Source organism: Fonsecaea erecta (genome assembly GCF_001651985.1).
Source record: "Fonsecaea erecta strain CBS 125763 chromosome Unknown Scaff3, whole genome shotgun sequence".
Classification (NCBI taxonomy): Eukaryota; Fungi; Ascomycota; class Eurotiomycetes; order Chaetothyriales; family Herpotrichiellaceae; genus Fonsecaea; species Fonsecaea erecta.
The window spans coordinates 3,594,942-3,621,147 of record NW_017387246.1 but is presented as its reverse complement, the minus strand read 5'-3'; the positions used below and the strand labels follow the sequence as shown (position 1 = coordinate 3,621,147).

General features: G+C 56.0%; 11 protein-coding genes across 11 annotated transcripts; 4 read left to right on the top strand and 7 right to left on the bottom strand.

Annotated features, from left to right (window-relative positions):
• Nucleotides 1-126: 126 nt before the first annotated feature.
• On the top strand, nt 127-3,893 carry AYL99_04561 (hypothetical protein; the record flags this gene model as incomplete). Its single annotated transcript, XM_018836075.1, has 2 exons — nt 127-294; nt 351-3,893. The coding sequence occupies 2 exons, from the start codon at nt 127-129 to the stop codon at nt 3,891-3,893; spliced, it is 3,711 nt and encodes a 1,236-aa protein (XP_018695725.1).
• A 612-nt stretch (nt 3,894-4,505) lies between these two features.
• On the top strand, nt 4,506-5,104 carry AYL99_04560 (hypothetical protein; the record flags this gene model as incomplete). Its single annotated transcript, XM_018836074.1, has 2 exons — nt 4,506-4,565; nt 4,805-5,104. The coding sequence occupies 2 exons, from the start codon at nt 4,506-4,508 to the stop codon at nt 5,102-5,104; spliced, it is 360 nt and encodes a 119-aa protein (XP_018695724.1).
• Nucleotides 5,105-5,354: 250 nt separating this feature from the next.
• AYL99_04559 (hypothetical protein) lies at nt 5,355-6,137 on the bottom strand (the record flags this gene model as incomplete). The annotated part of the gene is made up of 2 exons (XM_018836073.1): nt 5,355-5,808; nt 6,058-6,137. The coding sequence occupies 2 exons, from the start codon at nt 6,135-6,137 to the stop codon at nt 5,355-5,357; spliced, it is 534 nt and encodes a 177-aa protein (XP_018695723.1).
• Nucleotides 6,138-7,063: 926 nt separating this feature from the next.
• On the bottom strand, nt 7,064-9,427 carry AYL99_04558 (hypothetical protein; the record flags this gene model as incomplete). Its single annotated transcript, XM_018836072.1, has 1 exon — nt 7,064-9,427. One exon carries the CDS (start codon nt 9,425-9,427, stop codon nt 7,064-7,066), a length of 2,364 nt encoding a protein of 787 aa, XP_018695722.1.
• Nucleotides 9,428-10,800: 1,373 nt separating this feature from the next.
• AYL99_04557 (hypothetical protein) lies at nt 10,801-12,817 on the top strand (the record flags this gene model as incomplete). Its single annotated transcript, XM_018836071.1, has 3 exons — nt 10,801-11,321; nt 11,414-11,565; nt 11,625-12,817. The coding sequence occupies 3 exons, from the start codon at nt 10,801-10,803 to the stop codon at nt 12,815-12,817; spliced, it is 1,866 nt and encodes a 621-aa protein (XP_018695721.1).
• Nucleotides 12,818-13,093: 276 nt separating this feature from the next.
• AYL99_04556 (hypothetical protein) lies at nt 13,094-13,993 on the bottom strand (the record flags this gene model as incomplete). Its single annotated transcript, XM_018836070.1, has 1 exon — nt 13,094-13,993. The coding sequence occupies one exon, from the start codon at nt 13,991-13,993 to the stop codon at nt 13,094-13,096; it is 900 nt and encodes a 299-aa protein (XP_018695720.1).
• Nucleotides 13,994-15,364: 1,371 nt separating this feature from the next.
• On the bottom strand, nt 15,365-16,610 carry AYL99_04555 (hypothetical protein; the record flags this gene model as incomplete). Its single annotated transcript, XM_018836069.1, has 2 exons — nt 15,365-16,031; nt 16,090-16,610. 2 exons carry the CDS (start codon nt 16,608-16,610, stop codon nt 15,365-15,367), a joined length of 1,188 nt encoding a protein of 395 aa, XP_018695719.1.
• Nucleotides 16,611-17,838: 1,228 nt separating this feature from the next.
• AYL99_04554 (hypothetical protein) lies at nt 17,839-19,140 on the bottom strand (the record flags this gene model as incomplete). The annotated part of the gene is made up of 2 exons (XM_018836068.1): nt 17,839-18,681; nt 18,736-19,140. 2 exons carry the CDS (start codon nt 19,138-19,140, stop codon nt 17,839-17,841), a joined length of 1,248 nt encoding a protein of 415 aa, XP_018695718.1.
• Nucleotides 19,141-21,034: 1,894 nt separating this feature from the next.
• AYL99_04553 (hypothetical protein) lies at nt 21,035-22,486 on the top strand (the record flags this gene model as incomplete). The annotated part of the gene is made up of 1 exon (XM_018836067.1): nt 21,035-22,486. The coding sequence occupies one exon, from the start codon at nt 21,035-21,037 to the stop codon at nt 22,484-22,486; it is 1,452 nt and encodes a 483-aa protein (XP_018695717.1).
• Nucleotides 22,487-23,072: 586 nt separating this feature from the next.
• AYL99_04552 (hypothetical protein) lies at nt 23,073-23,558 on the bottom strand (the record flags this gene model as incomplete). Its single annotated transcript, XM_018836066.1, has 1 exon — nt 23,073-23,558. One exon carries the CDS (start codon nt 23,556-23,558, stop codon nt 23,073-23,075), a length of 486 nt encoding a protein of 161 aa, XP_018695716.1.
• An 812-nt stretch (nt 23,559-24,370) lies between these two features.
• AYL99_04551 (hypothetical protein) lies at nt 24,371-25,435 on the bottom strand (the record flags this gene model as incomplete). The annotated part of the gene is made up of 2 exons (XM_018836065.1): nt 24,371-25,159; nt 25,229-25,435. The coding sequence occupies 2 exons, from the start codon at nt 25,433-25,435 to the stop codon at nt 24,371-24,373; spliced, it is 996 nt and encodes a 331-aa protein (XP_018695715.1).
• Nucleotides 25,436-26,206: the final 771 nt, after the last annotated feature.

Below are 26,206 nucleotides of genomic sequence, written 5' to 3'. Positions count from 1 at the left end.
GCGGCAATGAGCATCGACACTGCGCACTAAACACTCGACGCTGGCATTGATTGCTGTGTAACAAATGATGCCTGCCACTATCCACATCGACCGTGCGCATTCGAATGCATCACTCTGCCAAGACGCATGGATTCCCAAAAGCCATGGCTGGCCGATTTCATCAAGTCCAGTCTTGATGCGTGGTTTGGTGAACTCGAGGGATGCCGCTCCGCCGACTATCAATTCCAGAAAATTGACGACAATTTGAAAGCAAGTCATACAGCACCATGTCAAAAGACTGTGTATCTCCTGAAGGTAGAAGACCAGTTCGCAATGTTTTATTTCGCCTGCATGGCTGACCTTTCAATCAGCTGCCGAAACTTGGTCTAGCAGAGGCGCCAGGGGAGATCTTTGATGGAATACACAAAATAGAAACCATTTTCACCAATGGCACAGCACAGAAGGTAATAGCCTCTGGTGCCCGGCATGGAACACTCTTACATCTCGTCGATCCCGTCCTTCGAGTCACCCCCCATGTCAACCCTCCCAAACCCCTGGTCGAGGTTACAGCCTGCGAGACTGTGGATGAGACGGACCAGATGGAACGAAATCTTTCTGGCTGTGCTGTCTCTGAAAACCAAGATATACGAGAAAGGATGTTTCGGTATTGGGCTGTGAAAAGACACAACCGTGCTCCTTCGACGTCCGCTTCACGAGGCAGCCCCGACTCTTTCAGATCGCAGGTTGATTTCAGCACACAAGCGTTCGATGAGGCTGTAAACTCTGACGGTGAACCTGGGGAGGATAATGAGGAGGAAATCTCTCAGCAGGCATTCCTTACCCAAGTTCCCGATGGTCTCAGTCGTCCCCGAGACACAGAAGAGAGTCATGGCTCTCCGGCTCGTATACCATCAAATCAGACACAACAGCCTGCGACAAAAGGGGGCCTCCTTCTGTCCTCAGCGGAAGTTATCACGTCACATAATGAGTCGTCATTGCCTCCAACCACGACAGCCGGCGAACAGTTAGGACATACCACTCACAGTCGCCTCTCGCTTTCAGCAGTTCCTAGCCTGTCGCCGCTTCAGGCTCCCCCAGCTGCTACAACGGACAATGACAAAAGCAGTCCTGTGGAAATATCTGAATTGAGTGTTAACATTCCAGAGTCCCCGAAGCCCTCAGCGGACCACAGCCATGAGGAGCCACCCAGTGTGTCCCCAAAAGCGAGCCCGGTAAAGCAAGTCAGTGTCCATCAATCATCTGAAGAGCGCCCCAACCACTTCCAACTTTGGCGAAGGGAGAAGCACAGATATCTTCCCAGACGCCTCCAAGAGATCCCCAAAAAACAGGGAAAGCTACTAGCGTCCCTCTTGGACTCGGGGGATAGTTGGCAGCCATCACTCGTAGGTCGGACGCAGAGGCCGGGAGAGATACCACTAGACCTGCTAGTTGAACTCTCTGATGCTGCGGATAAACGAGCGAGCGATGCCGCATGGTCTCCTAATGTTGTGGAACCTAAGATTTCGAGAGAAGCTGTAAGTCCAGCTCAGCATGGACAAGATCAAGAGTTGAAATCAGCCCACCCCAGCGAAGGTGATACAAGCGATTCCGAGGAATCTGTGGACTGGTCTCAAAGCCCGCCAACTCAAGAACGGCGGGCGAATAGATTGCCCCCAAACAGCCCTCCTCCAACCCTGACGCGACGAAAACGATCTTCTGTCGTTGGTGATAGTGGAGGAAAAGAAGGAAGTACAATGTCAAGTCGTCGAGATACTACCCTCGGCAGCTCGACCGTCCAAGAACGAAAGTTTGACGTTCAGTCATTATCCCGTGATCACAGTCCCAGCCATTTGGATGCAGCTTCTTCGACCACGGATGTGCCACATGCTGAACTGGATGACAAGAAGTCGTCGCAAGACGACACGTCTTCGAGGGTTGCAGAGGTATCAGGTGGCTCCGGCCCAAAGAAAATACAAGTGTCGAGGACCCCGTATGGCGGCAAAGGCTCAAAACTGCCCCAGACTCTTGCTTCGCGAATCACTCCGACTATTACAAAGAGTGCGAACGATGATGGAAATCTTACTTCGACTTTCGTTCCCGGAACCTACTTTGAACCAAGCTCGGGGGACATTGCCGTGACAGAACGAAGCTTGAAGGCGTTTTCGGCAAATGAGAGTTCGAATCCGACTCCCGAGTCCCTCACTGCTACAAGTTGTGAACCACAAATCCTTGACGCAATGGAACTCGAAGATGCTAATCCAGGCAAAACCTCGACTGCAGTCCACAGTGCCGACTTGGGCCATGCTCTCTCTACTAGTGGGGGATTACCAAGCAAAGTGCAGGCTCTCCCTGACCAGCGAAATGTGTTGGGTTGTAGCCCTGACTCTAGACGTCGTCAATCTGAGACGGTAGGAACAGGGCGTGTTGATGCAGAAGCAGGTGCAGGAGGACGACACAGTAATATCGCGGAAGAAATCAATCTAGGATCGTTCAAAAAGGCTGCTCCAGGACCCAATGACAAAGTCCATGTACACTCCCTATCTGAGACTCGTGTGCTGATATCTGTTTCGGCAAAACGAAAGCCAACTAGCCCGGGAAAGAGCAATATTCCTCTCAAAAGGCCGCGGCAAGAACAAATAGGGACGGGCACCGATGCCCAAATCATAGAAATCGACAATGAAGCGCAAGAATATCGTGGGCACCAACTCCGACAGACTGGGGGGCTCGAGGACCCTACAAGTGCCAAATCACCACCTCGAACAGAAACTGATCACAGTGATGAAGACCAAAAGGGGCAACATCACCCGGAGATTCCGCGCTCGATTGGCAACCCCAGCGCATCGGCACATCATTCTTGCCCATCGTCGAGGGTGGACAACGACAGCAGTAGCGGCCCATTGGCACCACTCCCAAATCATGGCAGGCGCCAGCGACAGCCAGGCTTTGCGACTAATGTGCCGAGGCAGTCGTCGACATCGATCACTCGCCCATCTGTGTATGGTGGAGCTGATGCAGAGGAAGCCCAAGTCATGGCGGACGGGTCACATGAGGCTGATAATCTCTTCGCACGGTATCGGGCAGCGTACCCTGATTATGAAGGGAGCGCGGATGATTTCCTGAACTCGTACTGCTTTGTCAAGGAAATTTGGATCCGCGAGCCGTGGCCCAAGTCGATACATCCATCCCATCTCGACGATGCCGTCTTTCACCACTTCCATAGCTACCGACCGTATACAAGGACAGTAGGCACCGCGTCTGTGGGATTTGTGGAATTCTTCCACGCCTTCATTGAAGACCCAAACCACCATGAGAGGATCATCAGACCTTCGGCACTCGAGAACGCCCCGGGCCGAGGAGGGACGGTGAGAAGGTCAACTCTGGGTGACCACCCAACAAATCAGGGAGCGCACTTCTCTGCCACTGCGCCTGTTGCATCCACCAAGATAGCAAAACCAACGACATGGCAAGAAACAGTTGCCGAACACCAGCTGCAGTTTAAGCAGCTGGCCGAAACCAGGGGACAGGCTGTTGAGGATCGTATTGACAGCATCGAAAGATGGCGTGAAGACACTGCTCGTACTGGATCACCCGAGTTGGGGACATCCGACGTGGACAGAGGCCTTTCACGACGGAAGACACCAACAAGGGAGTCTCCAGAGCCAGCGACAAGGACCTCGAGACCACGAGAGTCCCGCGAACCGTCGGCGGGTCCATTCATCAAGCCACCAAAACCGGCGACTGCCAGTACCAGGAGGAGCTCATCGGTGTGGGTTAAGAAGCGTGCATCGATGCGGAACTTTTGGAGTGGGACCAGCACGGCGTTCACGACGTTCGAACGGCAGTATGCGAAGTTGGTTGCTGAGAAGAAGGGGAGGGCTTTGAGCGAGACTCCAGGGCCCTCGTCGCGGAGATGAAAGGACGAGAAGCTTTTTGATGTGCCATGTGTGAATGATTGGGGGTTACCAGCCTTTGGCCTAAATCGGGAATCTTGGGCTACCAATCTGTTGTTGTCCGACTGGTGTAGCCCGCTTTCTATTTCGACGGTAAAATGTACTATACCCAGAACCGCATTCGATCTTGGACGTTTATCGATGTTGGCTCTCGTTCGGGCTGAATGTCGTGCCGCGAGGGTGTGTCCCTCAGCTACGCACGCAAGCCTGTGCAGCCTCGGTTCCGGGAGGCGCCGACGAAGCGAGAGAATTGCAACAAATACATATGGGTTACACGTTGCTTCGGCACGGATCGCGCAAATACACAGATTTAGCTGACGTCCTCTGTCTCATATCCTCATACCTTGTCTATCGTCGTCGTCGTCGTCGTCGTCGTCGTCGTCGTCGTCGTCAGAAGTTTTACTTGTTGTTCGTTGGCCGTTAACTTCGACTTCTATCCAGAACTCAGACTGTAAGTTATATCTTATACTCCATACATTTATGCCCAGATTCCGGACTTACTCATTCACTCACTCACTCCCTTATCATCCAAACTAAACGAGGAAAGGATACGAAGGAAAGATATAAAGATTAACAATGTCTCGAGTCGTGCTCGCCACCAGCATCACCCACGGCCTCGTGTCTGTCGGACACACGGTAAGTCAAGTCGATCAATCATTAGATCACTCATTCCCCATATATCACATATTACCGAATCCAGAGCACTCCAGTCCTGTCCAGCCCAATCCAGTCCAACCCGTTTCCTCCCTTCTTCCTTCCTTCCTATCTCAATTCAATCCCCCCTCCCCCGTTTATTCCCCCATTCTCTGACCCCTTTTTCTTGTTCTACAATCACCTTAATTGTCTTAACGACTGCCTAACCCACACCTCCGCAGGTCCACGGCCTCAACACCTTCTCCCTCCCGGCGTGGACCTCCCTGCCCGCGCTGCTGCGCTGCTACGCCAAGGCGGGCTGGTACCAGGGCAGCGTGTTCTTCGGCATCGCCGCGCTGTACACGTACCAGCTCTCGCAGCGCGACCCGGCGTCGTGGACCGCCATCGACCGCGCCATCACGGGCATCACGGCCGCCCTGTACGCCGCCAGCAGCGCGTGGTACGTCGCGCACGGAGACCGGGCGACCGGGGCGGTCACGGGGTTTGGGGCGCTGATGGCCGCGTTGGCGTGGGTGCAGTAGTCTTACTCAGAGCTGGGTATTTCGGGGGAGACGGTGAAGAAGGTCTTTGTTTTGCATGAGGGACAGCAAAGGCTTTGTGGTACTTAGGGAGGGACTTAGGGGTGTGGATGAGCCCTTCCTTTCGTCCATGTCCACTTTTGCCCTGCACGCGACGCGCGAAGCAAGGATACCGTGCCCTGCTTGCGCGAATAATTGATTGATCGATTGATACACACTCCGTCCAGTCTAATAGTCTCGCTGTCTCACGCCATCACAGCTTTGCCTTGGTCTTCCCTCCATCCTTCTTCTGCCCATCGACCTCTCCCTCCACCTTTCCCCCGGGCTCCACCAACGCCTCATACGCACGCCTCACATGGGCCGGCATGCCCTCGGGGGCCGGCCTCCCCAGCACACCCTGATCATTACTGACCCAGACGTGCATGCTGCCGCCGACCGCCTTGACCTGCGGGTCTCCGCGTTTGAAGACGCCGACCTCGTACAGCACGCTGGACTTGCCCAGCTTGGCGACGCGCAGCCCCACGTCCAGCACGCCCGGGTACTCGACGCTGCCGAAGTAGTCGAAGTAGGTGTGGGCGATGATGGCGGCCTGCGGGGACCGGTGCATCGAGTACCCGCACCGCTCGATCAGGTACTGGTTCGCCACGCTGTCACACAGGACGCCGTAGTACGGGTTGTTCATGTGCCCGAAGACGTCGTTGTCGCTCCTGCAGACAGTGGTTAGACCATGGTGGAGAGGGAGCAGGGAGGCAGAAGAAGAAAAGGAAGAGAAATGAAAGGAGAGAGGATGTGTATGAGGGAAGGGGGACTCTTTAGATCATAGGTGTGTACAGGAAGATAGAATACATCGTATCCAGATCCAGAGCACACCGAAAAGAGAGGAGGTACTGTATCATGGTGACAGTGGTAGTGGTGGTGTACTGGTGTCGTGCTTGCTTGCTTGCTTGCTTCCTTACCATCGTGTCCGGTATTCCAGCCGGTACGGGTAATCTGAGATCTTGCGTTTCCGCTTCGCCGCAATATCGAGGCCGAGCATGCTTGAAAACAGAAGAGCAGTTGAGGCCGGCCCGGTCTCGTCGTGTTTGTTGGTATCTGTCGAGCCACTCGTTCGTTCGGCAGGTACTCCCACCCTCTTTGAAAAAAGCTCGGTTAACGACGACGGTCGGGGGAGGGAGTCGTCTCTCTGGGCAATAAGTAAATGAACCGAGTCGATTCGAGAGTAATTGGAGTGCTTGTTGCTGTAAAGGTACAGTACGGTGCATTTGGAGGCAGACGGTGCTCGACTTTGCCCAGAGTCTCTGCTCTCTCTCTCTCTCTATGTGTGTGTCTCTCTCTCCTGTGAATGCCTCGGCTCATGAGATGACATAAGAATTTGTTCAGTACCACCAGTGCCGAGTAAATAGATATGTAATTACAATATATCCACCAATACCGAGTAATTACATACATACATTCTACCGAGTCCAACCTCGCCGCATGAGAAAACAAACCTTGCTCTTTTTTTACACGGAGTAATGGAAAAGTAATTGCGGATGAATTCTTTTGTTTGTTTGTGACAGATTGACTCTTCTGAGAATTAGTACTCAGAGACCATTGATTTCATTAGATCAGTCAGACCCGAAACCCCGAACAGTGTATGTCTAAAACCCCATAAACCCCCATTGCTAAAGGTACAGAACCTCGGACACCAACCAACCAGGTCAGTCGCTTGCCAACAAAGCCATAAAACAACTTCCTCTAAACCCGAAGGAAGATGCAAAAACAATAAACCCATGGAGGCCACAATACCTACACCTTTTTCCCACAACAGAGACGTCAGAAGGGGAGCCAGGGTTGTACTGTTTCCCCTCCAGACCAGAATCACCAGACCTCATGAAATGTCCTCGTGAATGAATTCAGATCCCGTTCCTCAAAGAAAAGACACCCCTCCTCATTCCCCCCAAACTAGGCTGGCCATCCCCATCATAGACGTAAGTTAAAGTTGGTAAAGTCATCGGACCCTCGAGGGCCGCCACCTGTCCGACTCCGCGCGACGGCGCCGCGCTGGACTTCGAGCCCGGTGCTGCCGGCGGGACCACCGCCGACGGCCAGACCGATCTCACTGGCGGCGCTGGGGCCGGGCCCGTTCTTGGGGAACATCCTCTTCTTGTCCTTGTTCTCGTCGAACTTGGCTTTCGCCTCCTTGGCCACCTCGTCCGTGATGGTCACGGTGTAGTTGGGCGACTCCATCGACCCCGCGCCGGGCCCGCCGCCGCCCGGCCCGTCGATGGGCACCTTGCGCACGGCCGACAGCAGGGCGCACACGAACTTGCTGCGGTGCTGGGCGCGCACAAAGTCCGAGGCGTAGTTGCCCTTGTGCTGGAACTCGACGCGCAGCTCCAGCTTGGACAAGTCGGCGATGGACATGAGCTGGATGTCGACGGCGGGCATGAAGTCGCGCTTGTGCTCGGCCACGTACGCGAGCATCTCGCGCCGCAGCGTCTCGATGTCCTCGAACGAGGTCCCCACGGACACGTTGAGCGTCAGCTGCTCGCGCAGCTCCTTGGACCGCGTGAGGTTCTTGATCCACACGCCGTTGATGACGCTGTTGGGGATCTGAATCATCTGTTTCGACTGGACCTCGCGGAAGACGGAATACAAGAGCGAAATCTTGACCACGTCCATGTCGACGTCGTTGACGTTGATGCGGTCGCCCACGTCGTAGGGGTGCTTGATGAACACCGTGATACACGCGGCGAACAGCTCACCGGCGGTGCTGGAGAACAGGAACGAACAGCCGGTGAACGTCGTCCAGATCTGCGTGTAGTGGTTGGCGAGGTAGTTGGAGAAGAAGGCGGCGTAGATGAGGAAGACGAAGATCAGCACGATGACCGCGAGCACGCGGTCGAGGACCTTGATGGCGTCTTTGACGTCGTTGGCGCCTTCCCAGATGGTCTGGCGATCGTAGGCAACCTTCTTGACCAGGTCGATCATCTCCTCCATGGTGAGGTCGCCGTTCTCGTCCGCGTCGACCTTGGAGTGGATGTAGGCCGCCTGCGCCTCGCGGCCGGGACCCAGCATGGCGGTGATGGCGGTCTGGTCCAGCTTGGTCTCGCCAAAATTGGTGAACGAGTTCCAGATCCGCCGGGCCAGGGCTTCAGCGCTGACGGGCCGTTCGAGGGCCGCTTCGACGACGGGGCCCGACGCCGTAGGCATGAGGACCTGTCGGCCGGCGATGTCGCTGACCAGGTATCCCAACACGGAGGTGGCGTTGGCGGCGGCATTTCCCAGATTGGTCAGGAGGATGGCCGTGGACTGGTCCTTGCTCCTCAGCCGACCCTGCCGGTCCTTGCGGTATCCCTTGGTGTCGTGGATGTCGAGGTCTTCCTCCATGAACGAGGGGTGGTTGTCGTGGAAGCGTTGCCGCGACACGTCGTACATGGTCTCGATGGCGCGGCTGAGCGTCTTCAGCTCCTTGATGTTGTCGTAGAACTGCTTGCCGTGGTAGTTGACGCTGACCATCTGGATGAGCATCTTCTCCACCAGGTACAGCGCCGAGACGCCGATGGTGGCTTTGAGCACGTTGTGCAGCGTGCTGAGCCACTTGATGTTGCCGGCATGTTCCTTGTGGAAGTCCTGGTCGAAAATGTAGATGAGCGAGTAGGAGCAGATGGACAGGATGGCCCAGAAGAAGAGCGACAGCGGGATCTCCACCGCCTTGAGCACCAGCCAATACTTGCGGATGCCCGTGTGAATGGCACCTCCGACGGTTTGGAACACGATCGGGACGGCTTGGGCAAGGAGTTTGGCGATCCACAGGAAGACCCAGACGACCTCGATCCAGATGAACAGACCCAGCAGACGAATGCCACGGTGGTCCGTGTGTGTGGTGGTCTGGTACACGGTGGCCGTGGTGGTGTTATACAGATTGGTGACGTCGGTGGTGCTGTTGCCGTGGACGGGGTCGATCTGGGTGACGTTGGTGGTGGTGATGGGGGTAGTGGACGTTGTTTTGATGGGGGATATGATCTTCTTGTCCTTGTATACCGTGGCGCAGAGAACGATGGGGATGGCCAGGAGGATGGCTACGGGAACGATGTAGATGATGTACCGCAGGAGGACGTTCCTCCTGATCCGCTTCCATTTCAGGCCGAGCTGTGTCAGTCCTTCGTCTTCGGGGTCGGTGTCGGAGAGCTGTCGTCGAGGGGGGTATGGAGTTCCGTTGATGGGACTTGTCGACTGCCGTGTCATCTCGATGCTCTGGTCGGCATAACGCATCGACTGCTTGTCCTGGTAGTCGGACATGGCATCTTGCACCGTCACGATGGCGTCTTTGCCGGTCATCATGGTTCGTCAGTCGGTGAACTTGACCTGTACTGTGGTTTGCTGTTTGGGACAGGAAGCAGAAACACCTCGCCAGAATCCGAGGTCGCCGCGTGGTTATAACGGGAACTCACGCTCTTCAGGGAGAGGATCTTTCCTTTCCTTTCCTTCTTACCTTTCTAGCCGTCCCGCAGCACGCGACGACCGTTCCCTCCCGGCAAATCTCCACGCCATGGTTTCTTTCACTGTACATAGCTGTTCGGAGCCGCCATCCGAGCCACTTGTTCCCAATGCGGCGACAAGGTTTCAATTCAGATGCGCCGAGAACAGCACCGCAGCAGAGCACAGCAAGCCACATTCACGCAAGGGAAAATGGACAGAGACAGAGACAGCACCAGACCGGGAGCTATCGACCTGGACTAAGGTGCCAGACCCGCATTGAGACCTTGAAAAGAGCCTGGGAAAATGTAGTGGGCTCCTCCTCGCTTGAGGTATCAAAAGGGAAGGGGGGAGAAAACCAGGGACGAGAAACGATGGCGAGCCTCCATGTTTTGCCGGGCTACACGTGGCGAGACAGGGGTTTGAGTGGGCAGTTGTCTCGTACTGGGCGGCACAAAAGGCCCTGGGCCAGCCATGACCATGTGGTTAGCGAGGAGGCACTTGTTCTTTTGCCCAATATAGCAGCTCTTACCACCAGCAGCCAATTGGTGTGAACGGTGACGGTGTCGAAGTTTGCTCCCAAGGGGGGACAGCCGAGGACTGGAACTCCACTATTGGCGCCGTAGCCAGACCTCTGGGACCAAAAAACAAGCATGGCGATGGGAGTTTTTCTTCAGCCATGTTTCTAGTATAGCGACTAGTTGGGCAAGTGGAGAGGATCCCGGCTCCACACGTGACCCACACGTGATCCACCCCTTTTCCGCACATCGAAGTCCAGACCGCAAAGACCATCACCGACCACAAACACACCACACAGACCACGTTCGCGCCCTTGGCCGTGCAATTTCCACTTTCGTCTTCTCGTTCAAGCCACACACTGCCCCTTTTGGGTAGTCTGGGCAGGGTTCCTTACCCGATCCCACTAGCACGCCGCCGTCGGTCTCGGGTAACTATTGCTTCGTTAGAGGCCCCCGCATCCAGCTACCCAAACGTGACGCCACCACGGCGATGCCGTTGAGAAAGCAGATACGAGGTGTCGGCCAGATGGAGACGTGAAAAAGAAGGAGGAGCCAAGTGGGATGATCCTCAGGCTCAGGGAAGGGGCCACTCAACGATAATACTATGGCGTGGGAGAGCGGCGTTTCTGGCTACATGGGTGACGAGAGTGGTAAGAGCAGTGGCAGAAGCTGAAGCAGAGGCAGCAACAGATAACGACGACGAGGACAACAAGAACAACCATGACCACATTTCCAATGGAGGTCCTTGATGGCTCCAAACGGCAAGGCCACATCAAGATCACCGACGTCCCAGACGACCACCACCCACCCCTGCCGCCGTCCGAGAAGGAGGGCGTCGAGACGACATCACCCGCACCCCTCGACCTTCAGACTCGAATCCTCAACGCCGTCGAGCGGTACTGGCTGTTCGAGTTTTTCGGCTGGACGCTGGCCCTGGGCTGTCTGGTGGGCACGATCGCACTGCTCGCCGTACACAACGGGCATGAGGCGCCAACGTGGACGCTGACCGTGGGACCCAAACGACACCACAAGACGTTCGGGCTAACCATCAACACCATCATCTCGGTCTTCGCGACGGCTTTCAATTCGGGCCTCTTAATCCCCGTCGCCGCCAGCATCAGCCAGCTGAAATGGATCTGGTTCCAGAAGGAAAAGCGGCCGCTGGCCCATTTCCAGAAATTCGAGTCTGCAGCCCGCGGGCCCTTGGGGTCTCTGGTTCTCTTGTGGACGTTGAGGTGTCGGTATGTTGAGCCAATCGGACAGACCTAATCCCTTCCTCTTGACTTGATACCTCGTCTACACACCGAATCCTTCAGCTGACATTCCCGAAAAGACGTCTCGCGTGTCTAGGAGCCGTGATCGTCATCGCCGCCCTGGGGACGGGATTCTCATTCCAGGCGCTAGTGGTCTACCCGCTGAAGCCAGTGCAAGTGGACATTGCACGCATCCAGCGGACGAACCTGGACTGGGGTAGCAACTCTCTCAGTAAGGACTGTGTCATCCCCACGGCCCTTCATAGCCCAACTGACAGACGTCACGTCTAGCCACCAGTCTCTCCAACGACATGGTGGGAGCCATATACTCGGGCATCTACCAGTACTCGGAGCTGTCACAGATGAAGAACGTGTCCTGCCCGACGGGGAATTGCACGTGGCTTGAGACGTACACGTCGCTGGCCGTGTGCAGCGCGTGCCACGACGTGACGGCCTCGCTCCGCAAATCCTGCGGGACGGCACTGGTGCCGGGTCAAAACGCCGACGGTACCGATGCGGTCGTCGCCAACGTCACCCTGCCCTACTGCAACTACACGCTGCCCAACGGACTGAACGTGTCGGGCGTGCCGGCGGTCAACTACTCGTCGATCGACATCTCGGGCGCCACGACCAACTCGATCCACTTCAACCCCGACTCGGCCTTGTCGGTGCTCTCCATCATCCAGACGCAGTGGGGGCCCGGAGTCGAGGGCTGGGGCGACGCGAACCCGGCCAGCGACATCATGGGCATCGCCACCAAGCAGGCCTTCGAGTGCGGCGTCTACTACTGCGTGCAGAAGTACAACGCCTCGGTGTCCCGCGGCAAGCTGAGCGAGCGGGTCGTCGACACGTACACCACCGGTCACTTCACCTCGCCGGGCGTGTACGCCCTCGAGCCGCCGGCGTCGTGGACGAACCACTCCAGCGCCGACTATGCCAACGTCTATCAAAGCAACAACATCGGGCTGCTCCGCGACTTCTTCACGACGCAGTGGCAGGGCCAGGTGCTGATGTCGGGGACGCCGCCGACGAACACACCCACGTCCTCGATCGCGCTGTTCCTGTGGGCGCTGTTCTCCGAGGAGAACCCGCTCGGGCAGTTCACGCAGATGTCGGCCAGCCTGGCCAAGTCGGTCAGCGACACGATGCGGTCGTACTCGTTCACCACGGACGCCATCCCGGCCGCCCTGGGCGCCGTGTACCAGGACAAGCCGCACGTCCTGGTGCGCTGGGGCTGGATCGCGCTGCCCGCGGCGCTGCTGGGCCTGGCGCTGGTCCTGCTCGCCGGCACCATCGCGGCCACCGCCCACGACCAGACCTTGCTGTGGAAGTCGTCCAGCCTCGCCGCCTTCTCGCACCCCCTGACCAGCGACGCCCGCGCCGTCGTCACCGACGTCCACAGTCCGCGAGAGGTGCTGAGGATCGCCGAGCAGATGCCCGTCAAGTGGCAGAAGACGGACCGCGGGTTCCGGCTCGTGGGGTAAGGCGAGCAGGTGGTGGTGGTTGTGGTGGTGGGCAGTAGCGGAAGTAGTAGCAGCAATGAAAAAGCAGCGGTATTAGAGGAGTAGTTGCTGGGAGTATTTCATCCGTGTCCCATGGTGATTTATTTTCGTCACAGCAAGCATGACAGAATGCAACCCAACCCAACCCAACCCAACGTAACGCAGCACAACTCGACACTCCACACAACATAGTACATCCACCCACCTGCACATTCACTTCGGAGAGGGCATCAGGCATCCATCACCACTCGTCCGTCGTCAGCGTCCCTCCTCCACGTCCCTCCACCCCTGCAGACACGCCTGGTTAAACTCGTCCGGGAACTCCCATATACAGGCATGGCCTCCTTTGGTGGTCCGCCACCGACTTCCCGGGATGAGGGCGTGCAGCTCTTTTGACAGCGACACGGGGATCAGAATGTCACCCTCGCCCGCCAGCACGACGACCGCCGTCCCTTCCAATCGCCCCACCTCCGCCCGGGTGTCGAAGCCGGTAATGACGTTCAACTGCGCCAGATACGCACTCAGGCCCATATCTGTGTCGATGCGCGCCATCTCGGCCTCCATCGCGGCAACGTCCTCGCGCTTGGCCGGGTCGGCGAAGAAGCCCGGCGTGAAGGCCCATAGGGCGACGTCGCGCATGACGTCGGCGATGGACATGCGAAGTGCCATGTCGCGCCACAGGGCGAACATCCTCGCGCAAAAGGGCCCGAGCGCGGCGTACGTGCACGCGAGGGTCAGGCTGGCGATTTCGCTCTTTCGTCCGTCGCTCGCCATCCCGTACCGCAGCGCGTACGTCTGCGCAATCATCCCGCCCATACTGACGCCCATGAGGTGATAGGGGGTGGCGTGCAGGTTCAGCGCCGTGACCAGACTGCGCAGATCCGCCGCCATGGTTTCGGCCGTGTAGACCTCGTCGTTGGACCGGGGGCGCGACGACAGCCCCACGCCCCGGTTGTCGTACGTGAGCACCGCGTACCCGGCGGCCGTGAAGGCCGGGACCTGCGCGGCCCACGTCGTCTGCGGGTCGGCGAGGCCGTTGATCAGCACGACCCACGGTTTTGGTTTGTTGGTGGTTGTGGTTGAGGTCGTGGTCGTGGGTTGTGGCTGGTGGATGGTGTAGTTGATGCGCACGGACGGCGAGATTTCGTGGTCAGGCATTGTGTGTGCGAGTCTGCGAGTCTGCGAGCCAGCGAGGGGAGAGGGGTGGCTGTTCGGGTCACCAGGTTGATGATGTGTATGTCGAGCTCGTATGCCGTGATTTAAATAAACCCCGGATTGATTTGGTTGTTGAGTGATGGGGAAGCAGCAAGTTGTCAGGCAATAAAAATCAATCTCGAACAGCAAGCAATGTTTTCGTCGATTTCGTCTCTTTCTTTCTTTTCTTTTCTTTTTCTGTCCTCGTTACTTACCTGAAATAATAAAACCTTGCGGCCAAGTCGACAGGTAGATAGATAGAGAGAAGGGGGAGAAGAGGAAGATAGGTACTAAATAGATAGATGAATATCGAGTGCTCAACTCCGCCGAGCCAGTAATCCAGCCGGCCAGTCAGCGAGTAAATGCGTGTACAGTATGGACGAACGCGAGTCCTCTTGCGCCGTAAATAGTTCGCTGCATTGTGCTGCGCTGCCCGGTCAGGCCATGACTAACTAAACTATCTAGATATACATACTTGAAATGTCTGAATGGTGCGTGAGATAGATAATACTGTATCAAAAGACAAAAGAGCCATTCCCCCACCACCACCGCCACCACATATCGACGGTGGGGGGATTGAGGTTGACTGAAGGCAGGAAGGAAAGGAGGGGGCGACGACGATGCCTTTAGATGCCAGCGGATAGATAATAAATACACTAATTAATACATTGGTATAAGAGGGAGAGAGAGAGGGAAATGGGCGACAAAACCCACCAGCTTCCATGATCGATAGGTATACCGAGTACATACACTGCACAAGACCTTTCACCATAAGTTATTTACAGAGATGCGTTTCCCTCTTTCGTTAATGCGTTTTTCTTCTGTCTATCTGTCTATCTACATATCCAACATCCCCCGATCCCCTTCTCTAGGACCAAAACCAACATCAAAATCAAAATCGTGGACTGTGTCACCTGCTAGCAATAATAATAAGAATAATAATAAGTTCTGGCTCCTTTAGAAGAAAAGACAGACACACAGATAGAGAGAAACACAGGCACGAGATGACTGGTACATACATACCTCGTATATATACACAGATAGATAGATATCCCTCCTTCCAATATCATAATCCCTTTCCTTCCCTCCCCTTTGCCTTTCCCTCTTCCCAGACGCCGCGCCGAACAAAAATTCACGGGCAAAAGCCTGCCTGGCCCCCGGAAAGCTCTCTCGTCTATCGATGATGATCTCGTCAAACCCACCACCCACCCAGAAACAATAAATTGGCCCCAAGAAATTCCACCGAATCTCTCTCCCTCTATCTGTCTATCTTCGTACTCCAGAAATCCTTGCAAAATAAATTCTTCGTCAGACATTTCCCACCCACATTCCCTCTTACTGATCGGCCATCTGAACTTTCTGTACATTGCCGTCGTCATGACCGCCACTCGTCCACGTGTGGCTCCAGTAGGTGATGAAGTAACTGGGCCAGTGGTCGGTCGCGAGCAGTTGCTTGCACCGCTCCGGGTCGAACGCCTCCTTGGTGGCCCAGCACACTTCTCGGTACGCCTCACCGTCGCGTTCCCACGAGTACGGGTAGATGTACTGGAAGGGCAGCACCTCGATGGAATGTTTCAGTCCCTTGCGCGGGTTGAATTGCTTGGCGGTCGGGTTCTTGGAGACGTGCTTGTCGAGCGCCTCGCCCGCCCACTTGCTGTCCTCCTGACGGTATTCGTTGATCATGTCGTAGAGCTTGCCGGGACCCGTGATGCCTTCGACGTTCTCGATGTCGTCGCCTTCTTCCGTCATCCTCTTCATGACCGACTCGAGCACGATCAGGAAAAAGGGGTGGCCCGGTGTCGACGCCATCCAGGCGTTGGGGATCGAGTTGGACGAGCCGTGGTCGGTGCCCATCCGGCCAAAGAACGCTTTTCGGCCGCTCTTCAGCATGTTCTGTGCGGATTGGGGCTTGGGTTTCCCGTGGGGGGCGGTCGTCACGTTGTACTGATTGAATAGCTCGTCGACCGGCCGGAGGCATTCAACGTCCAGATCGGAATATACTCTACATGCCCGCGGTCAGCTCAGTCAGACGTGCGGAGGGGACATGCCCCAATACTCACCCGCCGAACATATACATATAGAGGTTTCGCACCAAATCGGCGCGGTAGATCACACTCGGCAACCCCAAGTATGTCTTCAACAGCCACGGGAAATGTGTCCGGACCAACTCTTCATTGTCCTCGTCCGTCCACAGCACCCACTCCCAGTCAGGGTGTTGTTCCCGGCACGTCGAGCTCCAGCGCTCAAACTTCCCCGGCAGCTCGGTGGACGACCAGCTCTGGTGTATCAGCTTGGGGATGGTCTGCAGGTCGCGGGAGATCGGTCTCTTCAACAGATCCACCGGACTCAGGGTTTTGGCCTGCTTCTTGTGCGAATGTCTGAACCCAGACGTGGAAGAATGGCGGCTGGAGCTGCTGGTGCCGACGCCGGCCGCGACACTGTAAGGCTCGTAGGTCGATCCGGTCATGTAAATGATGACGAGGGCGGCGAGCACGAGGAACACGATCCATCGTAATGACCGCCGCGATCCGTAGAGTTGTTGTAGAGGAGTTCCATTGCGCGACGAGGGGCCGAGATCCATGGCTCAATGGACTAGAAGGAAGCACGGGAGGAGGGGCCGAAAGGCGCGAGAATTCCTGCCACACAGGTCTCTCACTCTCGAAATCAACTCTCGCAAAGGGAAGAAGATAGGTCAACTAATAAAATGAGCGACGGTCAGTTGGAGTCATCACTCAGACCTGCAGCAAACAAAGAACGCAGCCGAAGTGCAGGATAGCAGCAGCAAACTGCGGACTCACCAGAAATGACACATGTTCCCAATACTGTCGGCGCTCAGCAAGGGAGGAGGAGGAGGAGACCCAGAGTCCGGCACATCATCTCAGTCCAGAGTCTAATCTGGCCAGAGTCGGACAAGTTCAGGGGCAAGTGTGGGCTGGTGGGATAGCCATGGTATTTTACTGCATCTGGTGGGCGGTCTCGGCCCCCGCGAAATACTTTTGGGGCGCGGTGGCTTGCGCTGGGCGTCATGGTACACGTACTTTGCAGCTCTGACGGAGGACACGGAGTCTTCTTGTGCGGGTATCCAAGGTATCTAAGGTATCTGCTGCTGTTCTTCGTTGGGGACTGACAAAGCTGGGAGAGAGTGAGAGACAGAGAGTCCCCCTTCTCTGATCCCTGATCCCTGATCCCTGGTCGGTCCCTGCGTCGAGGGGTTTTTCGGACTCGCAAATCGGGCCTCAGGCCAAGTCCCAATCAAAGAATGGACTAGACACTCATCCTGCCTAGTTTTGTGTTTACCGATCGATCACTGGGTCACAGATCTAGATTCTCGAGCGCGTCTCTACGCGTGCGAGGGGGTGACAGCATGTCTGTTATTCCAACAGGGGGTATCCGATAGCTCGGCTATACAAGGCCAACATGGAAGTTTCCATCCTCTATCCAGACTTTTTCTCCTGACTCAATCCCTGACTCTAGAATCTCAAATCTACTGGCAAGATCTTCGGCCATGGCGTAAATCAATCACTAACCAGGCATCGCAGTGGTTGGCTCTCTTCGAGCTGGGGCCGGTCGGGAGACGGACCGGCAGGGGACCTTGCCGTGTTTCTGGAACTCGCACAGACTCCACCAAGTTCAACAGAGAACCGGTTTGAAACAGGTGGTGCAACATGTCACTCATGGCATATGACCAACAGGTCCACAACTCGACATCGTGGTGATGTTTTCTCGCATTCGAGATCGGGATGTTGTAGACTATGGGGCGAAGGAGTTGCCCTCGGTGATCAAGGACCAAACGCAATCACTCCCACATTTCATCCCTGTTCGGGTACATGCTGAGGTTCCAGGATTTCAATGTGACCGACGGCCTTTCCGATCTCCTTGATACTCATCGGTGGTGCGATGTCGGGATACTGACTGTGGAAGATCGTCTTGCCGTGGAGAAAGTTGGGGATGTTCTGCCGGGTGGGATAGACCAGGTGCAGTGAGCTGCCTTGCTCCACCACTCTCTCCGAGTCTGGACCGTAGCCGATGTCGCTCCATTTGGCAGTGTTCGCCGTCGGTCGAGAGACCCCGACGAGTTGGGGCCACGGTGATATGCAGGTGAAGTCGTACTCTTTGTTCTTGCAGAGATTGGCCAAACCCCAGTCAACCGGGCTATTGTATGGTACCATTGAAAGATAATAGAGAGCCTTCCGCGCGCCTTTCTGGGAAATGGCGTAGGCGGCCGTACAGACCCCTCCTTCCGAGTGGAAAACTATCCTCGTGCGATTGTTGCCGTGCGGACCGCTTTCCCAGCGACTCATATCGGGCTGGTCAACATTGTCGGCGCGGGCTTCGGGGGGTTGGACGGTGAAGTCATCTGGAATGACGAAGAATCGACGGTTGTCTGCGGGGAAAACCCAGGTGCCGCAGTGTCCGATCCACAATATATCCCAATCATGCCCGTATGGAGAATGGGAGAACGCATCGTCGGACGTATTGGTTATAAATCTCGAGCCTCGGGCAAACTGGACCAGCTGCTCTTTCAGCGAGACATCCCAATCGGCGTCATCCTCGAAAATCAACGCCGACGAGACCTTTTCGTGCACCATTCTCTGGAAGACATTCACATGTGCACGCCAACACCCGATGACGGTGGCGCTTTGGCCCATAGTCTGCTCAAGTTTTTAGCAATAATCCACAAGAGTGCTTTTGTTCATTCAACATACATGAGGTAGCGCCTTCACGGGAACCTCGTGGCCATATACCCCATCAACCTGTTTGTAGTTGATTTCGGAGAAGGCTGCCTGCATGGCAAACGCATCTTGCTTGTCCGTCCTTCCGGGCAACGAAATCATGTATACCTCTTGAAAACCCAGCGTCTCGTTCTGCACTCGAGACACAAAATCATCAGATTGGACATGGTGGCTGGCCTCGGCGACATGGGTGGTCCTGGCAGGGGGTTGTGCTAGGGAGGCCTCGAGGAGGGTGGGGATAGCGTCTCCCGCTGCAAAATCAAAGCCATCTTCCTGTTCGTGGCGAGGAGATCGAAAGGAGCTATAGAAGAGGATGAAGGTGGTAATGACGAGTCCAACGACGATAAAGTTGAGCCGCGTGGGCGCTGCGAGGAGCATGGCGTGGTCACAAGGGCGAGTCAAAGCGAATGACGGGTAGGCAGAGGGTGAGTGAGGACATAGCCTGAACAATATCCAACAATAAGGTCCCCAGGAAGAATATGTCACCCCCGAGCGAGTGACAATGTTGATAGTCGCCTCATAAAACGAAAGTGACCCCAACGATGGTGAGGATGGTGAATAGTGAATGGTGTGAGATGTGAGATGTGAAGGATGGCAATGCGACTGACAGCATGTTGGAGAGGCCGAAAAGGGCAGGTTCAACGGCCACTAAACCGATCGAGGGGCAAGTCACATTTTCCACCCGCGGCGTCACCCGTGCTGCCCCTTTACCCCTGGGACCTTTGACTGTTCAGGAGGTCACGGGCCCGAATCCCAATTATGCAGCACGCCTAAGTTTCCCCGTAACGCCTGCAGGCGTCTTAGACACATTACCTGTGCGAATCCCGACTTCCCTGTCGCCCACCACACTGTACCGGTCGAGTCTGTCAATGCCATCTCAACTGGTGAACAGGCATGCACCTGAGTTGTGGCTGGATTATATCAATTATACAAGGATTATATGGTGTATATATAAGGTTGCAATGCCTCTTCCTCAGACGCTTTTCCCAAGGGAGAACAGGCATAGCTGTCCTATATCTGGTCACCGTCCGCCACTCTTCTTTTGGCATTCTACCGCCACTATTCTACCGCCACTCCTCCCATGTCTGATGTCAGGCTTGCAGCTGGTAATGGCCAGCTCATGAAACCAGAGTCAAGGGTTGTCTGTTTACTCGTGCTGAGGGATACAGTTTCTTAGCTGAACTGCTGACTGTGTTAACCAACACACATTGGGCTCCCGTCGCGGCGCAGCTGTCAACGCAAGCCATTTTCCCGTTTTAATTACCAGTGGGTGCCAGTCCTTCATACAAGTAAGTACTCGGGAGGTCTGGATGCACGGAATGGAGCCTCGACAATCCCATTCCTCTTCCCGATCACACGATAAATGACCTATTACGGGGAAGCGAAGCATCGACTGTACCAATAGCAGGCAAGGGGACGAACCAACCGGAACCGGGTGGATGGAACGACGATACGAGGCGAGTCGCCGCCAACAAAGCTTGAGTCTGGCCCCTGACCGTTGACCAACTCCGGAGCGTTATCCCTTGCCACATTCGTCCCTTTTTTTTCTGGTTGTCCCCTGTCTACTCGATACTCCTTTGTCTCAGGCGGCCGCATTGCCCTCGCCCGGTGGAGCTTGCAGACCGTTGTCCAGTCATGCATAACGGGTTTTCTCAATATCCAGACTGGAGTACTCAGGGCAATGGACACGCCCATATCGGATTCGCTGTGGCCAGGTTTCAGCTCCAAGCATTGAGACTCTCTCCAAGACCTTGGCCTCCGCGTGTAGCAGATTTTGTCGGTTCTCGACCCAAGACAAAACGCTTGACGGCGCTACCTACTCGGCCCCCAGTGGGTATTCATGGTCTTCTCAGGGAATTCGACTATGCCATGCTAGGTCGATGGAGCACTCATTTCTCAGCCATATACGGTACAGGGTAAGCACCAGGAAGGATTGCCCAAGTTACATAAGAAATCTGCAAAGCCACCAGGGTTGGTGTAGCTGGGGGGTTTGATCCTCGTGTCGCACTCTCAACCGTCGCCCTTCGATCTTCTGGCGATTTGGTCACTCGTCAAAAGGTCCCCCCTTCCTTTTCTCGAGCATAGCATTTAACTTGTTGTTCTGCCAGCTTTGTTCCTCTTCTGTGTTGGTGTATATCTTTCTATGGGTGTTGATCACCACACTTGACCTCCCTTTTGCCGCTTACCAAACACAGTGCCATCGAGCCCAGGCCCCAGAGGCTCTAATTCCATCTACACTATATACCCAGCTCAAACCTTTAATATGGCCAATATGGAGGGAACCAAGAACCTCAAATTGGAGGTCACCGACTTCGCCTCCTCGACCTCCTCCCACGACACGAATGTGCTCGCCTCTCCTGGGCGAGTCACCGACTTCACACCACTCGCACTCCGGGCCCCCACCCACAACGGGATCGAACTCGAAGACCTGTTTGTCGGCCCTCGGGACATGAACCACCACTCCAAATGGCCGTTCTTCCTCCGTCTGCACGGGAGCGTGCTGCCCAAGATGATCCTTCCGCTGATCTTCGTCGCAGGCTGGGCGACGTTGTTCACCTGCATCAACAAATTCGTATACGAGCTGGTCTTTGACTCGGTCCTCCTCACCATCACTGGCTTCGTGGTCAGTTTGGCACTGTCGTTCCGGTCGACCACCGCCTATGAACGATACAGCGAGGGACGGAGATATTGGGCACAGTTGGTGGTGACGTCGAGAAATCTGGCAAGAATCATCTGGATCCACGCCAAAGAGCGGCACACCCCGGATGAAGCACAGGGGAAGGCGGAGCTGCTCGCCAAACTGACGGCCCTGAACCTCATCAATGCCTTCGCGGTGGCGTTGAAGCACCGCCTCCGATTCGAGCCGTCTACCGAGTATCCGGACCTGCAGCCTCTGATCGGGAACCTGCACACGCTCGCCGGCGAGGCCGACCAGAGCAAACTGCAACCCAAAAAAGTCGGGTCGTGGAAGGCGGCGGGCGAGTACCTGGGGGTGTCGTTCGCCGAGTCGAACCCGCGCAAGCTGATCAAGCGGTCACGTGAAAACCTGGGCAACCTCCCGCTGGAGATCCTCAACTACCTGGGGGCGTACCTGGACCAGATCTGTTCCAACGGGCAGCTGACGATCCCCGTCCACCAGACCAACGCCATGAACAGCATCGTGCAGATGGCCGACATCCTGACCGGCACGGAACGGGTGCTGAACACGCCGGTGCCGATCGCCTACTCGATCTCCATCTCGCAGATCACCTGGGTGTACATCCTGACGCTGCCGTTCCAGATCTACAGCAAGCTGGGGTGGGTGACGATCTTCGGCGTGGTGCTGGCGGCGTACATCATCCTGGGGCTGGCGGCGATCGGGTACGAGATCGAGAATCCGTTTGGGGTGGACGTCAACGACCTGCCGCTCGACGCCTACTGCCGGGAACTGGCGGCCGACATCGACATCATCACGAGCATGCCCGCCCCGACGACGGAGGACTTCATCGCCACGGCCCGCAACAAGGTGCTGTTTCCGTTGAGCCTGAGCGCCTACGACATGTGGAGTCACCGGTCCGTGGCGGAGATCCGCAGTGCATTGAGAGCCAAGGCCACGACAGCGGCACCGTCGCTCGACTTTGAGCGTGCCCAGGCCCAGGTCGAGAGCACGAACGAGTCGATGGAGGCGCAGCAGGCGGCGGAGGAGAACAAGCACCGGGACGTCATGGCGGCCGAGGCGGTGTAACACCAAGCGGCTCGAGGCAGAGTTGACAAATGGGGGCCGCCGGGAGGGGGGGAAGCTGTGGCAGACGAGATTGTCATGAAAACTCGAGTATTTCTTTTTTTTTCTTTTTTCTGCTGCATCTTAGCGACAGCGAGGGGTTTTGGCTGGGGGCAAACAAAAAGCAGCCAGGTATGTGGCATACAACAACAAGAACGGTTATCAACCAAAATGGGATCATCAGACATGGAAGTTCAGCACCAAGATACATATACAGTAGCTGGAATGTGTTTTTCTATTTGTCTTGTGTGATGCGGGTGCGTCGTGTGCACGGGATGGACACTCTCTTCTCCTTCCTCGTCGTCTCCTGTTCTCCCTCCGTGCGTCCCCCCTTTCTACCAGACGATGTCCTCGAAAACAAGCATTCAGAAAGCCACATCTGCACAACCAGATGCCGGTCTGCCTGCAGGTTTCAGTTCTCCGTCTCATCCCACGATCCTCCTTTTCTTTTCCTCTTTTTCAATCGTCACTTATCCATGCGCCACGCGGTCCCCTCTCTCCACTTCCTCTCGTCAAGACGGGATGGGATGGAATGGGATGATGTTCCGTTCTACGCATCCTTGCTCTTCCCGCCCAGCTGGCGGGGCATCTCGCCCTTCTCGGCCATGTCGTCGAGGACGCGCTCGGCGGTCTTCATGGCGTCGACGCCGGCGGGGACGCCGCAGTAGGTGGTGGCGTGGACGATGGCCTCGCGGATCTCCTCCTCGCTGAGGCCGTTGTTGCGGGCGCCGCGCACGTGCACGGCCAGCTCGGGCGCGCGGTTCAGCGCCATCAGCATGCCGATGTTGAGCAGGCTGCGGTCGCGCCGCGACAGGCCCGGCCGCGTCCACGCGTACCCCCAGCAGAACTCGGTCACCAGCTCCTGTCCCACGCGCGAGAACTCGCTCGACCCGTTGGCCAGCGCCCGGTCCACGTACGCGTCCCCGACCACCTCCCGGCGCACCTTCAGGCCCGCGTTGAACAGCTGCTCGTGGAACGGGCGCAGGGCCGGGTCCGTGCTGGAGGTGGGTTGGGCCGTGTTGTTGGACGAGGACATGTTGGGTGATTGAGGATGTTGTGAGGAAGGATCTGGTGGGGTTTCAAGGTGGTGGTGGTGGTGATGGTGTTGTTGTTGTTGTTGTTGCTGGTGATTCTTCTTCTTTTTCTCCTGCTCGTTCTCTCTTTCTGTCTGTCTGTCTGGTCTCTTTCTGTTCCGACTCTTTTGTACCGTTTCTCAATTGGAGAAGATACGACGTGGACTGATTGCTTGATTGACTGATTGAGTAACTGATTGACGGACTGACCTCACTTTTGACTACAGGATGAAAGCTTTACCAGAGAAATCGAAAAGCGAAAAGAAGAAAACCCCTCTATCTCTTTTTCTCTCTTCCTCCTCTCCCCTCTCCCTCTCTCCATCCATCGACCGTCTGATTGCTTCTTTTATTATTTTTACCCCTCCACCCAGTTCCACTCGAACCACCCTCTCCTGACCACCCGATTCCTTCGAAAAAACACCACTCCGTAATCGGGGGGGGGGAGGGGTGTCCCTCGGGCGGCGTTGTGAGCGATGGTCATGGTTTGTTTTTCTCCAACTTTCTCCAACTCCTAAGATTTGTCCCCGAGGTTCCCACAGTGTCACATTCCTTCTTCCCCCGGCCGTCACAAGGAGCAGCATGGGAAAGTAAGTCATTGGAATCGGTTCAATTCGGGGGGAGATGAAGAAAAAGAAGGAGAACAAGAAGGACAAGCTCATAGCCAACCATCTAGATCATAATAGCTTTTTGTCATCATAGAATTTTTGTGGGTGCCTCTATTCTAGATCTGGTGTCGCTATAATATCTCCCCCTCGGTCTACCACCGACTTTCTTATTACGTCAGCTTGCTGGCCGTAGCCTCGTCGGCGTCCTTCTGCCAGTCCTCGTTGCCCCCCAGATACCGGAAAACGACTCTCGAGTCGAGGTCCTTGCACCGGGGGTCTTTGCTGGCGCCGTCGTACGTGGCGAGGCCGGCCTCACCCAAGACATTCGCGGCCCCGACCCGCTTGGCCATGTCCAGCGCCAGGGAGAAGTCCTTGCGCATCAGCTGCACTTTAAACCCGTTGGTGTAGCCTTTGGACGAGGGTGCTTCCGCGTACACGCCGGGCACGGGGCAGAAGCGGTCGCAGATGGTGTTCTGGGCGGTGCCGGCGGCGTAGACCTTGGCCAGCACGCGCGGGTCGAGGCCCGAGCGCATGCCCATGTCCATGGCCTCGGAGACGGCGATGGCGATTATGCCCGACAGGTAGTTGTTGGACAGCTTGGCCGCGAGGCCCTTAGAGGGTCCCCCACAGGGGATCACATCCTTACCCATCAGCTGCAGGAGCCGGGTGAGTTGCGGCAGATTCGGGTCGGCGCCGTCGCAGCCCAGGAAGAAGGCGATGGTGCCCTTCTGGGCGCCCACCACGCCGCCGCTGACGGGGGCGTCGTAGAAGGCCGTGGTGGGGAACTTCTCGTTGATGTAGTCCTTGACCGCCAGGCTGCTGGCCGTGTCGATGGTCGAACAGTCGATCAGCAGCTTCCCCGAAACGTCACTCGAGCAGATGGTGTCGGTGGCGCCCCCGTCCCCCATGTATACAGAACGGACGTGTTTGCCCTCGGGAAGCATGGTGATAATAACATCCTGGTGATGGTCACCACGTCAGCAAGACTGTCCGTACTGTGTATGCAAACCAGAACGGGGGTCGAGTACTGATTTATCCGCGACCTCCTTCGCGCCGGAACACTTGGTCACTCTGTCCGGGTAGTCGTGGTGCAGCTGGTCCACACTTGATTGGTTGATGTCGTAGGCATAGATGTGCACGTTCTCGGGCAGCTTTGCAGCAAGGTGACCGGCCATGGGAAGGCCCATGGCCCCTAATCCCACGAACCCCAGGCCGGAGATTTTGGTCAAGTCCATGGTGTTGTGTAGAGATCAGAGAAAATGGGTGGGTGGTAGTATAGGACAAATTAGTCAAGGCGTCAAGATGCAGACACGCTGAGCGTTCGAATGAATTCCCATGTGGTTTCTTCGAGTCAATCCAGGCATGGTTCGGCATATTGATTTTCGCGAATGAGATCCATGTGCTTGCTGGTGAGAGTCGGACAGAAGCGGGAAATTGGGGTAAATGGCGTTGTTCGCTTTTCCGATGGGTTTGGTTGGAGAAGGACGGAGGGTGAGAGGCGAACGAACACCTACTGTACCTACTCGCTACCTACTCGCTACCTACCGAGAGCTACCTAATACACCTTCCAGAATCTTTCTGCTTTTTCCCCTTCATCGCCAAGAGCACCGACCTGTTGCTTGGGCCGGTGCACGTGTTGGAGGATGACCAAAAGGGGAAAGCCGAGTGGCCTGACATGGCTATGTCCGTACCAGAGAAGATTCATTGTCGTCTTTGGCTGAGGTGCAGCTATCTGACAGTAGAGAAGTGGCCTCTCCCATTCATACACAATACATTCAGCACAAGAGATTCTTTGCAATAGCCTTGACACGTATAGCAGAAGGAGGACTTGGAGATAGGGTCGTACGGACGAGGAGTGGCGACGATGAAGAAATCTATGTATATTGCAGCAGAGGAATCGGCGAGGGTCGCTGCAGCCACATCAAACTCACTCCTCGACTACTACCCATCGATTGTGTCCTTACCAAAGCCACATCGAGCGAGGGCGAATAGCTCCAATGGTGGAG